The 12,771-nt window shown below is 45.3% G+C and overlaps 1 protein-coding gene across 6 annotated transcripts in view; it reads right to left on the bottom strand.

The window, feature by feature from the left end:
• Window positions 1–1,569: 1,569 nt before the first annotated feature.
• The window catches only part of DAAM2 (dishevelled associated activator of morphogenesis 2), a 202,906-nt gene continuing 191,704 nt past the window's right edge, over window positions 1,570–12,771 (bottom strand). For all 6 annotated transcript variants that reach the window (XM_031504232.2, XM_031504231.2, XM_077781857.1 and 3 more), the window contains 2 exons: window positions 9,044–9,214; window positions 1,570–7,675 (listed from right to left, as the gene is read on the bottom strand). In XM_031504232.2, coding sequence (XP_031360092.2) covers window positions 7,460–7,675; window positions 9,044–9,214 — 387 coding nt within the window. In that variant the 3' untranslated portion in view covers window positions 1,570–7,459. The remainder of the gene's footprint in view (window positions 7,676–9,043; window positions 9,215–12,771) is intronic.

Below are 12,771 nucleotides of genomic sequence, written 5' to 3'. Positions count from 1 at the left end.
GAGATAAAAGTCACCTTTGTTTAAACAGAAGACAAAGCTTAAAGAAAGAGAAAACTGATAAGTGATAGACTCAACCCTTCCCAGCAAGAGCAGAAAGCATCACTTACACTCCTCTTCACTCCCAGTCATTCTGGGCACCTAAACCCCAGCCCTAGATTTGCAGAAAAAGCCATGAGGCACTTACCTTGCTTTGTGCAGTGGTGACAAGGACAGGAAAGTCCACAGTCATGGGAAAGGTGTCAACCAGGAAGATGGAAGGAGGCTTCTGTGATGGACCCATGCTGCAGGGCAGAACACCAGCTCCTCACTGTGGGCTCCAGCCCCAAAGAAAACATTAAAGTCTTCTTACAATCCAGGTAGGGTGTCTTGTTCAATGCAAATGATTTTAATGCCACTAGGTTTCACCTCTAATAGGAGGAAAAGCAATGGTTTGACTTTCTCTACCAAACCCCAGCTGCCAGGGTAAAGAACTCAGAAGGCCCCTGCATTTTCATCCTGCCTCTGCCACTTACACAATGCAGGCACTTCACAAACATCCCTTTTCCTCTGCCCTTTCATCTGTATGGCAAGAACCCAAAAGTCAGAATTTTACCAAAGCACAAACCCAATAGATCAAAACAGAGAAACTGAAAGCCTTTCTAACAACTAAAATCCAAGAACATTCCTACAAAGCACTCAGACTCCCATTTGCTGCCTGCTGATCCTCAGCCAGTGCAAGCAATTATACCCTGATTACTTTTGTTCATTTCCACAGTTCTTCCCACCTGAGAGCCAGAGCCAACAGCTGGGTCTTTATCTGGGATCCCTAGGAACTTCAATGCTGCAGGAATGTGCTGCATAGCCAGCAAGGCTCCCACTGGAAGCTAGGCATGATCTCAAGAGCTCAACGTTAAAGCTTTGCCCTTTGATGGGTTGAAGATAAAGAGTTAAATGTTGTGGCTTAATTTTGTCAGCAGGCTCTTTCCATTAACAGAAATGGGGAGATCTGGGTATGAATGAAACAGCTGTACACATTGCCTCTATGATGAGGACAACCTTCTGCCCCTGAGCTCCAAGGAATTCTTCAGCACACCCTTCAATTCAGCCACAAATTAATCCTAACCCTTGTGTGCATCTTGCTCACCAGGTTGTTCTGTGTCTAACTTCTCTGCTGCCCTGCACTCCCTTCCTCGTTTGGAATAATCATGTCCAGCCATGGATTATGAACTCCTGGATATCAGGACCATCTTTCTTTCTTCTTTTTCTTTACGTGAACTCCTGTGTACCGGATGTAGTTCTGAAAGAGGAAGGAGTGAGAGCTTTTTAAAGGACCCTTGGATGTGGTAACCTGCTGGCTCTGTACTCAGCTCTTCACCATGGCTTGTGTTCCACGGGGTCGCATGTTCCCCCAGAACAACCTGTGGAATTTCTCACCAGCTCTGCAGTGACAGTGTCACCTAAAGAGCTGCACACTCTTGACCAAAAACCCAGAGCTTAACAAAAAACTGCATCCAGACCCAGACTCGCCTATCAGACTTTGCAGCAAAACACACAGAAAACAAAACTAAAAAGAAATGTACGGAGACACTGTGGGGGCAATATATCTTTAATTTTTTTGCTTTTGTTTTTTTAGTATTACAGTATATTCTTATAAAAAGATACAGATAAAAAGGACACTACAGGATTTGTACATTTAATTCACCTATAGTCTTAAACTGACTAAGAAATGAGGATAGGCCAAGGCATTACAGCAGCACACAACCTCCCACTTCAGTAAGCAGCACTGCACTTTCTAGCTTGGCAGGCAGGGCCACCTCCCAGAAGTGACCTGTGGGTTTGAAGCTGAGCAGGCTTGCAGGGGAACAGAATGGCTGCAGGTGGGGATGACTTGGAAGGGAGGTGTTGAGCACAGAGCGGCTCAGGTACCGAACATTCCCCAACAATTCTAAAAGCTGCACAGAGCTTTAAAGAGCCTGCTTGAAGGCAAACAGGAATGGGGAAAATGGCTTGACAGAGAGGCTTTTCTAGATCACTTGGCTCAGAGCTCCTAGTGAGGGGGGTTGAAAGGGCCAAGCCCTACATGAGCTGTGGTAGAACATCTTGTAAATAGACAAAACTGTCTAAAGGAGAGTTTTAGTCCAGATCCTACTTTTAATGATGCTGATGTAAAACAAGAGCAACATGAACTAGTTACTGTAGATAAATTCTACATTACTACCCATAACAGAAAACTCCAGTCTGGAACCATCCAGACCCTGTAATGAAATCAGCTGCCAAAACACCACACTAGACTGGCATCCTTCTCAGCAGGCACAGTGAGAAAATACGGCCAACTTCAGAGAATACTGGTCATCAGAACTACTACTTTGATTAGTGGATAGCTATTTTATGCATTATGTAAATATATATATAAATTCTATATTTTCAGTTGGCCAAAAATTGTATTATCCAGGCTGGCCCCTTCTACCTTTATAAGAGAAACTAGGGTGGCAAATGGAGACTACCTCTTTGTATGGCAGGCAATCGGAAATCTCCTGTGTCAAGCACAGGAGCCAAGGAGCCATGTCCAAGCACCTTCTGATTGCCAGGGACTCCATGGCTTACAAACCAACCTGTAGAAAGATTTTATTTACCTGAGGTAATCTGGGGAGGTGGGCTGGAGGAGGAGAGGGGTAAAGTAGATGAAATGTTCCTTTGGCCATAAAGATAGAGAGGAATATTAGCTCTGAGGAAGGAGAACTGTCCCAGTTTTTCTCATTAGTCTGTTAAATCTGCTGAGAAGTTACAGGGCATGAACCACTTTTGGCCATCTAGCCAAGCTTCTCTAGAATTATGGACGAGATTTGTATGGAAGGGTCAAGTTTAGGCATGCAACCATGCAACTTAACTCTTCTCAATCTTCTCACCATGATAAAAACCAAACATCTTTTGTAGAAAGTGGTCTAAAATAACCAGCCTCCATCAGATCACCACAACTCTCATTAAAATGAGAGTTTTCCAAGCACTAGAATCACTAGGGGCAGAGTAATTATGACAAAAGTTTTTTTTTCCTCCCTCCCTTCCCACACGAAGACTGCTCACCTGCATTCTCTGGCCTGGCTCAGCTGGTGCTCTCCAGCTGGTGTAATGCCCTGGCACGGTCTCAATAGTCTTTGCTGTAATGCAGTGTATACATACATACAAACATAGCAAACTAAAATAAGGCAAAATAAATAGAGGTGTCAGATTTACAGGTTCCCCTTAGCGATTCCTAAAACTTTTTTTTTTTTAATCATTTAACCCCCAAACAAACAGACAAACAAAACCCCAAACAACCAACCTAGAAACAAAACTGCATATATCATGTACATCATCTACTGTACAACAGATCTCATTTCCCCTCAAGGAAACTCCTGACACAAGCTTCTCCCATGCAACCCAGCTTAAAGTGTGATCTTTCCTAAAGAAAAGGAAAGATTTAGCCAGTGGGGCTGATCATTATGGAAACACCTGCCCCACGGTCTCCCACCAGGATCCTTTGCAATTCCTTTCCCTTCCTCAGACATTGTGAACACATTACAGAAATACTTCTGAAGGACATCCAGGATTTTCCCTAGTGAGGAAGTCTCTCAGCCCTGAACACGAGTTCTACTTCTGCTCTTGTAGGGAACGGGTGCCTGGACAATGGCTGTGCTACAGAGCATGGAAGGGTCTTGCTCCTTGAAGTCACTTTACCTTGTAGCATTTCTAGAGACACAACAAACTGAGAAGAGTGACTCAGTTCAAAGCAAGTGGAAGGGGCAGGGAGTCTTCTTCAGTCTTTTCTGGGCTCATCCTCATGCAACTTATGCAGCAACAGTGCAGAGACACAGAGGTGAGTGAGCACTAGGCCTCTAGGGACAAATCCTGGAGAGTTAGAAAGCACCTCTTCTACGTGTGAGGAACTTCATCATAAAGTCAGCAATTACTATATTTCTGCAGGAAGCAGAACAAGCCCTCAATTATGCCTTTCTTTCTCACATCTCCTCCACTTATTTCCAACCACAGAGTGACTTCTCTTAAAGTGCTGCTTCTATGTACAGGTGCAAGGACAACAGCAGACCCTAGCTCTTCTCCAGCTTTTCCAGTGATGTCAGACCCCAGACTGCTTCCTAAACCTACTCTGGAATAAGATTTTCCTTTCTCCTTCAGCACTTGGCAATTCAACTAGAACTGCTGAAGAAGAGAGTATTAAATGCACTCGCAGTACTCAGGAGATGAGAAACAGACAAACTTGGCTTCAGCAAGAATCTGATGCCAGGCCCTACAGCAGAGCAAATGTTTCCTTATCTTCTGTGTGGGTAACCTCATCTCACACAGTAGATAATTTAATGGGCCTCTCTGCTTGTCATCACTTGTATGAAAACACTGCTTGCCTCACTGTGAAACTGAGCTTTTCCAAAACCTTCTTTATGAACTTTCACCACGGAGTCAAGAGCCCAGGGGACTGTCCAGCACACTGAATGAAGCTTTTGGCCACCATCACTGATTTGGCATCCCCAAAACGGGGAGCCTGGGGCACTGGAGTGCTGAGAAAGTCGAGCTGCATTGAATCAAAGCATGACTCTGAGCTTTCTGTCTATCCCCTTAAGGATCCCACAGCTGATTTACAGGAGTTGGACAATCTCTCATTATTAATGTATTAGTTAAAGAGGTGGCAAAACTATAGCAGCTTTCTTTGAGTCCCCATGTGGCTGGAGTGTTGTTGAGTACCATCATGCAGGATCTCTTTAAATCAGGGCTGAACTGTGTACACAAAGGCACAGAGGATTTATCTCTCTCTCTGCTTCTGCTACATTTGTGGCCTGGCAAAGTGACTTCAGTTGCAGAAAGCACAGCACAAACCTGGTTTGACAAATACGGGGGCAGGGGGAATGCTGTATTTATATTCAAAGGGTTTGCCCTGAGGTGTTTCTTCTCTGGCAGCTGCCACAGGGACAGGCTGCCTTATCCAAGTACCTGGGGAGCAAGCAAGCAGCTGTACTCTCACAACATCTTGCACTAGGACTGACCTTGGCACTACACGTGAAGTTCTGGGCGAGTCCTAAACCCAGGGAGAACAAAGAGGGAGGGAAAAAGCCCTACAATGTTCTAATGCCTAAAAGCATAATCTTTGGAATTCAGGGATTATTCAATTCTAAACTCAACTGTATACAAATTTGGCACATATTACCACCTCTCATATGGCTTACATGGCATAGGTTACATGGCATGCTTTAAAACAAGACAAACAAAAGGGCTGGGATATATAGCAAGTCTACTTCAGGGAGCAGCAAGGAGCTTGTTAATATAATTTACAAGAGACATTTCTAAAAATCCATTTGTAATTTAAAATAAAAATGCTTTAAAAAGTGAGATTTTTTTTTCTTAAACTTTCAAAAACCTTTATGAAATAGTCTTTCTTCTACAAGGTGCTTGTGTCCACTGCAATAGGCATTGCTGTTAATAGCTAATCCCAGAAGGGGAGTGGGATAGTAAGGGAGGAGAATGCACCCAGCTCTTGTAAGATACCAGCTCTTTACGATGAGTATTATACAGAGGCGCGGCAGTCTGGAATGTCCTAAATAGGGAAATTCTGGGGTGGGAGACTCAAAATCCAGTAAACAATGAAACATCAGAGTTTAACAATTCTGACTTTTTTTGCTTCTCTTCTCTCAATTCTCTTTTTTGCTTTTAATAGTTTACATAATTATTTAACTCTCAAAGCGTTCAGAAAACCACCACAGTTTGCTTCTCCAATATTGTAGTGTGTAATACTGATCAGGCAGCGTGCATCGCAGAGGAAGTTCTGTTCTGCAGACTCGGTGCAGAGCCTGAGGTTAAGTGACATTCAGAGAAAAATCAAACCAAATGATTACACTTCCCTGGGATTCCTTGACATTTTGTGCTATTGTCTAATGCAGCAATTTGTAGATGGTGGGCTCCTCTTCTCAAATATTCGCTCTTTTTGTCCTGTCTAGGAGGAAGAATCCATCACCATTATTTCTTTTCCTCTTTTCCTTCTCCAGGGAAGATAATAAAAAAAAAAGACAAGTTTGAAAAAAAAAGGTAAAAAAAAAGGCTATGACAGCCTACACAATCCAATCCCTTTTCCTAGAACCATGAAGACACACAGAATTCAAGCCTCTTCTTGGGTTCTTTGCATTTCTTCTTATATATTTAATTCATGTAACTTAACTACAAATTTATTTGTTTCTTCTGAATTAACTCAACTCCAAAGCCTGCTTGGTTTATACAATTCTGTGTCCTCCTTGGAAAACTCTCAGTTTTAATTACAGAGCTCTCCCTTGGTTCATCCCAAGTGAGTTCTTCAAAAAGAGTCAGCGTGCTCCAAGGCTCTCCTTTGACACCATTCATACCTTTCTGAGCGACGTGGTTCCCCTCAGCAGGAGTGGGGTGTGTGCAGTGGAGGTCAGGCTGTCAGACAGAAAGACCACTTCATGCCAAGAGCAATCACAGCTAGCATGAAGTGGAAAAGAAATCTCACTTCTGGCAGGCACTGAACCTGATCACTCTTTGCTACTGGAGACCTGTGGATGATGCTAGGGAGCTCCCGACTTCCAATCTTGCACAAACAGATAAGAAATTTTCCACTGATTCTCTTCCAGCCTCCAGCAGTCTCCAGCCTCCTCTACAGTCATCTGCTTGTAATCCCAACCTGGCAGTGGCTTAGTTCTCTAAAGGAAAGCCAGAGTTTCTTTCTAAGAAGATGCATTTCATAGCCTTGAGACTCAACCATTAAGAAATTCCAGAAAACTCCTTCTAGCAAAGCAGAATCCAAAAGCCATTTGCAAATTATTGTATGTTGATCCTGATTCTTGATTTTCATTTTGTTACAGAAACTGATGACTTCTTTCTAAGCTTCACTTGCTTTGAACAGTGTAGGCCACACAAAAGTACTATACAGGACATGAGCTTAAATGCATTTTTCAGGTGCTGATCAGTGGCTTATAAAATTCAGCTCTAGAAGGGAATTGGAAACTTGAGAACCACATCCCAACAAACCCCTGAAGGCCAGTCTAGATCCTGAAGAAGTGATAGTTGTTTACAGGGTTGGTCTGAAATTAGTTTTCCTTGTTATCAGCAAGATGGAGATCATGACTAGTTTTTACTTTGGCACACAGAAAATTATCTTGTTCCAGCTGTGAGGCTGTCTGCAAGGTCCAAGTACTTTCTGTCATCACCATAAGGTCTTTGAGGACACAACAAACTCCCAGAAGCAAATCTGTCAGCTCGGCATGGCCCAGTCACAGGCCCTGCTGGATCCACAGAGGCACTTTTATAATGGTTCAAATTAGGAGCACAGAAGAGGGGTGAGAGGAAAGCTGATCATGGAAAGGTAACGTCTCTAGCTACAGACCAAAGAAAGCTGTCAGCCAGGTGCCATCACACACATTCATCTTCCTTGTTTTGCACTTTTTCAACACCTTCTTTTAGCTGATTATTTCTCTTCCTCTTGCAATTAATAATTTAGCTTTGTCACCACCCGCTCACGGCTTGTCTCCAAGCCTTGGTTCCCCGAACGCTTGCGGTTCCGCTTGAGCTTGGATAAGTCTTTGTCAAAGACTTCACCCGACCTTAATGCCGACACCAGGTCATCAAACTCCCCACTCTCTTCAGAGATGCTTCCAGCTTTTGCTTTCTTTTGTCGCCTCTCTTTCTCCCTCTGTTCTTTTAGCTGTGGAGAAGGACACAGAGTTTTAGGATTAGCTAACCGAGATGCCAGATCACTAGGTACACTGCCAAGAAGTAGCTAAAATGCATCAGCACAGATTAGGGGGAAAAAAAAAAAAAGAGTAGGAGCTTATCCACAAGGCTGTCACCTCTGCCAAGAGCAACAAGAGGCCTGGGCTTCTCTTCTACACAGGCAAGAAGAAAGCAGGAGAAATGAGGCATGAGTAGCAGCACACATCTGCCTCACAAGCACAATCGGCCTGCAGCAAGAGGACACACGGGATCTGTCCATTTTGCACTAATTTTACAGCAGGATAGTGCCAGCTCAGCTCTTTCCACTGCTCAGCTCCAGAATCAGTGGAACTGGTAAGGAACGGTGGTGGCTAGCAGGAGGCAGGTCACTCACTCTGCAAATGCTAGCCTCATATTGAAGAAAGACTCTTTCCACAAGGCCTCCCTCATGGCATATTAGGCCTATGAAACCATCCTACAGTGCTTTGACAGTGGGCTCTGAACTTTTCAGGCTGGCTGAGATGAAACTTGAGCCTATGTCCTGGCATTTCATCCCTGTGTCTAACAGTAAGGCTGCTGGCATCCCGGTGATTTACCTCTCTCCTCTTCTGAAAGGAAAAAACCACTGCTTTTGGCTCAGCAAACATTTAAATCAGCGACTCCCCACGGCGTGGGGCCATGGCAGCAGCGAGGGCGAAGGCGTCAGCAGGGGGAAGGAGGAGAGGGAATGCCGAGTTCTCAGGCAGCACAGACTGAGCTTGGAGGGGGAGGCTGGTTCACACGGACCCCTGGGGACACACACATCTGACTCCCAGCAGCAAAACCCACAGAAAGCTCTCCTGCCTTGTCAAAGCCAGACAAGGGCCCAGGAATCAAGGCATTGAGGATGGCCAGAGACAAATAGTGCTGGTGAGGGCTGCAGCAGGTGCCAGGGCATTTGCTGTGCCACTGTGCACTGTCAGATGACAGGCACACAACAGCAGATGATGATGGAAGCTGACTGGAAGCTGACCAGCTTGGCAGGACTGAAGGAAATCTGGCTTCTTTGCTTGCTGCCCAAAAGCAGGATAGTCTGGCATGGGGTGGTGGCAACCCCATCCTGCAAAGTGCCAGGGGAAAAATGCCTGGGCTAGATTTGGTATCTGAATCCAAAAGAGGGTAATTTGGGAGTCAAACAGTACATCCTTGAGAGCTGAGAAGACAGACAGCAGGAAAAATGTCATATTTGAGAACAGAATGATGCCAAAGAGAGGTGTCAGGGAGAAGAACATAAAACAGTGAGAGGACGTGAGCATTGGAATTTCCCTCATGGCATAAAAAGATGAGGGAAAGAAACATCTTCCTGTGCTTAGATCCTCACCATGGCCTCCATGCGTGCCCTGCGCTCCTCCTCTTCCTTTTTCTTCCTCATATTCTCCAGATCTTGCTTGGCCTCTGCAAATGACTGTAAGAAAGTGTCGAAGATGCCAAAAAATTCATCTGGCTGCATCTTGCCCTCAGTCTCTCCAAAATGCTTCAGTGCCTTGGCATACTGTCAAGGGGGCAGAAAACACAAGAGCCATAATTAGGTAGGCAGTTTGGTGAAGAAAGCAAAGATAGCTTATGAGTGACCACACCATGTAATTCAATACCCTCTGAGAATTCATGTGGCAAGAGCAGAAACTACCCCCAGCACCAGAAGTGCTTCTCCTTCAGGCAGGTGCCTGTATCCCTGAAGAATCTGCTCTCCTGGATATCCTTTGGGCAGCATGCAGCAATAGTGCTGGAGAGCACTGACTGTCCACTGATAGAAAAAGTGATCTTTAGTTCCTGAGGGCAGAAATTTCAGAGGATGACACAGTGGCCACATTTTGGCTGCAGCTGCAGGACAGCCAGGGCATGGAAGACAGTGAGCTAGCTGGGGAAACAAGTAGTTTTAGTCCATACTTTCCCCTTCCATCTTCCCTTCAAATCCACTTTTAAAATGCCTGTAGGTAAAAGTTTTTTACAATAAAGTCTGTCCTCTCAGAAACCTTCTGCCATGTCACCCATCTCTCTGGAGTCCTCTGAGTCAGGGTATTGCCCAGGAGAAAGAGACTATAGACAGACAAGGCATGAGAGAGGGGCAAAGAAAGCAGCCAGGGCTCCAGGGCAGACTTAAAAGAGAGTGAATACATCACAAGTGGTTTTTATTTTAGAAGGCAAATGTTGAGGCTGCAGGACACATATGGAGGCAGCCAACTGGCAGGACTTCAGTCACAGGGCAGTCCTGATGGTAAATTCACAGCAACCCCTGGCTCTTGGACATCAGTCCTGCAGTAGTTGTAGTCTCTCCTTTTCACTCTCACATTCCCAAGCATGTTTCATTGCTCACCAAAACACACCCAAATGCAAGCACATATACAGCAAGTACCACGTACAGTGAGTGCTGTGTAAGGATGCACATCCATTGCCCAGCTGCCCTTCCTCACACTCCTCTGTGCTGCAGCAGGCAGCCCCAGGAGCACACTCCTGACAGGACTTGTGCCCCCATGCACAGCTTCCCTAGAATTCCCTGCTTGCACACAACCACAGAGCAGCAGAGCATCCTTACAAACCCCATCATTTCCCAAACCAGGCTATGACTGTCATCGAGCTCGCTGATGCATGTATTCAGCCCATACTAACACAGCCCAGTTTCCCTTTCCTTATGTGAGTGCTCTTGCAGAATGGAAAAGACAGTAAAAACAGTTCAGGCTCTGATCCCAGCACAAAATGAGTTTGGAAGCAGGTCTTATAAACCCCTCTGGCCCTGTACCAGGTAAAGCATAAACAATATCTTCCAGTCAACTGCAGGGGGAAGAAATCTCCAAAGAAAGCAACTTCCTTCTGGCACAGCCTGAGAGATTCAACATCTCCCCTTCTCTGCTATCCCTGCCAGGCCCACAAAGCAGTTTGAAGCAATAGATCCTTTTTCCTTTCTTTAAAAAGGCTGTGTTCTCAGCCAGAAACAAACAAAGAAACCCAAAGAATCTTGGAAAAAAAGTGTTGGAAGAAATGCAAATTGCTTTGAGCTACCAAACATGGCAGAAGTTGAAGGAAACACTGCATACAAACAGCAACAGATTACTTCTCTGTTTAACTCCTTTTCTCTAAAGCCTCTGAAAACATACACACTAGTATGCACACCTACACCCTCTCCCCACCCCTCTCTGTAATTTTATCTGTATATAATATACACATATTAGGGAGGTGCAGTCTACAGTAACCCACACTGAACCAGCACCAGCTCTTTGGCAGAGAGCATACAGGCTGTAAATACCACAGAAGGAGATAAAGTGTCTCCATATGCTCTATTTTCTTCTCTTATGTGCTCCAGCAGCCAGGGAGGCAGGGAAGTGCCAGAGAAAGACTTCAGCACAGGCATTGCCACCGCTGCTTGAACACACAGAGCACCTGAAGCTCATTGCTCACAGGGGATGTGCTACCTGGAATCTCTTCCCATTTAATTTGTCATTAACTCCGGTGAAAATTGAAACTAAAGCATGAATTAAGAGCAGTGACTAGAGCTACCAGCTAGAAGGAAGGTTTGTCCAACTGCTGCAAAGCCTGAAGCTGGGGCAGTCCTCAGGAGATGGCTGTTGCACCTTGTGATGCACTCCTCCATCCCGTGCTCCTCCTGTGCTCAGCAAAGGCGAGTGAGAGGGCACGCAGAAATGTGGTTGAGTTCATGAATGTCCACAGGAGTTTCCTAGTCATTCAAGGAAGCTGGAGGTTGAAAAGGTAGGGGTTCCTTGCCTGGGGCTCTTGGATCCTACATACATGGAAATCTCCTTTAGAGGGTGGTGTTGTCTGCAGATGTTCTGCAGGAGGCTTGTCACTCAGCTATTGGCACCAGCTAGTTCGTGTCACACTGGCAAGAGGGGCTTTTGCCACTGCCTCCTCACTGCCACTCCGGGGAGGAACAGTGTTGCTGTGCTGGAAAGACTCAGCAGCCTGGGAGCCTTCCAGACACACTCATGAGTCTAAGGTGTTGTGGTCTCTAAACAGCAGCAAGGAGGCTGAGAACAGCCTGTCTTTGGTGCTCTGTAACACAGGGCTTAGGAGGTCACAATCACTTACTGTAAAGCAGTGAAAGACAAAAAGCAAAAAAAAATCTGTGAGGTGGATGATCTAAAATAACTACAAAAGGAAAAATCTGGAGTTCACTGAAATAAGCATTCTCCTTCTTTCTTTCCCCTCTCTGGAAAAAAAGCTGACTGAGCAGAGGAAGGCAAGTCAGGAGATCCAGCTTCTGCTGCCAGCTCTGCCCATGATGTGGCTTGGGAATTCATGCTTCCTTTCTAAGCCTTGTGTTCTCCATTCACTACAGAACAGAAAGCATCACCCCACTAATGTGATATAGCAAATGGCAAAAAGCAGTTGTTCACATCTGTAGGGCACTGCACTAATGTAATGCACTGTTGTAAAGAGACACATGCTGTCTTTTCACTGTTTAAACTACAGCAGACCCCTCTGGCTTTATTACTTCTGCTTCTCTGTAATTCTGGTTCTGCGACCACATGTGCTTTTCCAAAGCACCAGTGCTGGGACGAGGGGCAGTGAGCTGCTGCAGACAGCCTCCACAATGCTGTCACAAAGCCCACAGTGGCTAAAATCACACTGCCTGGCCTCACTCAGGGCACTAAGAGGCAGAGTGGCATGGACCAAGGTGCTCTGGATGCCAGCCTTCTCTTTTGCTCCCTGTCACGGGATTTGTGCCACCACTTGACTGTTCCATGGGCAGATTCTCTGCCAAACAACACCAGCTCTTGTGCACAGTTGTGAAATCTGTAGCTATGTCCTCATGCATAAATAATGCTTCCCAGAATTTTGTGAAGTGCTACAATATTGTGGAACAAGGCCTGAAACTTGCTTATTCCTCAAGTCATTTGGGGACAGATGACAGGGGCAAAAGGAAAATGGAAAACCGTGTTTCAGCAGGTTTTCCACTGTCACACAGAATGGTGTGTCTTTTTTTTCAGTAAAAAATTCATTTCTGCACCATAAGGGCCCCTAAGCTCCATGATATAACAGGTCCACGAGCTCAGTGCCAGTTCTGCTTCCTCTGCCAAACTTTCCACTGAATTT

Source organism: Lonchura striata, chromosome 3 (assembly GCF_046129695.1).
Source record: "Lonchura striata isolate bLonStr1 chromosome 3, bLonStr1.mat, whole genome shotgun sequence".
NCBI lineage: Eukaryota > Metazoa > Chordata > Aves > Passeriformes > Estrildidae > Lonchura > Lonchura striata.
Note: the sequence above shows the minus strand (reverse complement) of the source record. Positions and strands in the feature narration are given on the sequence as shown.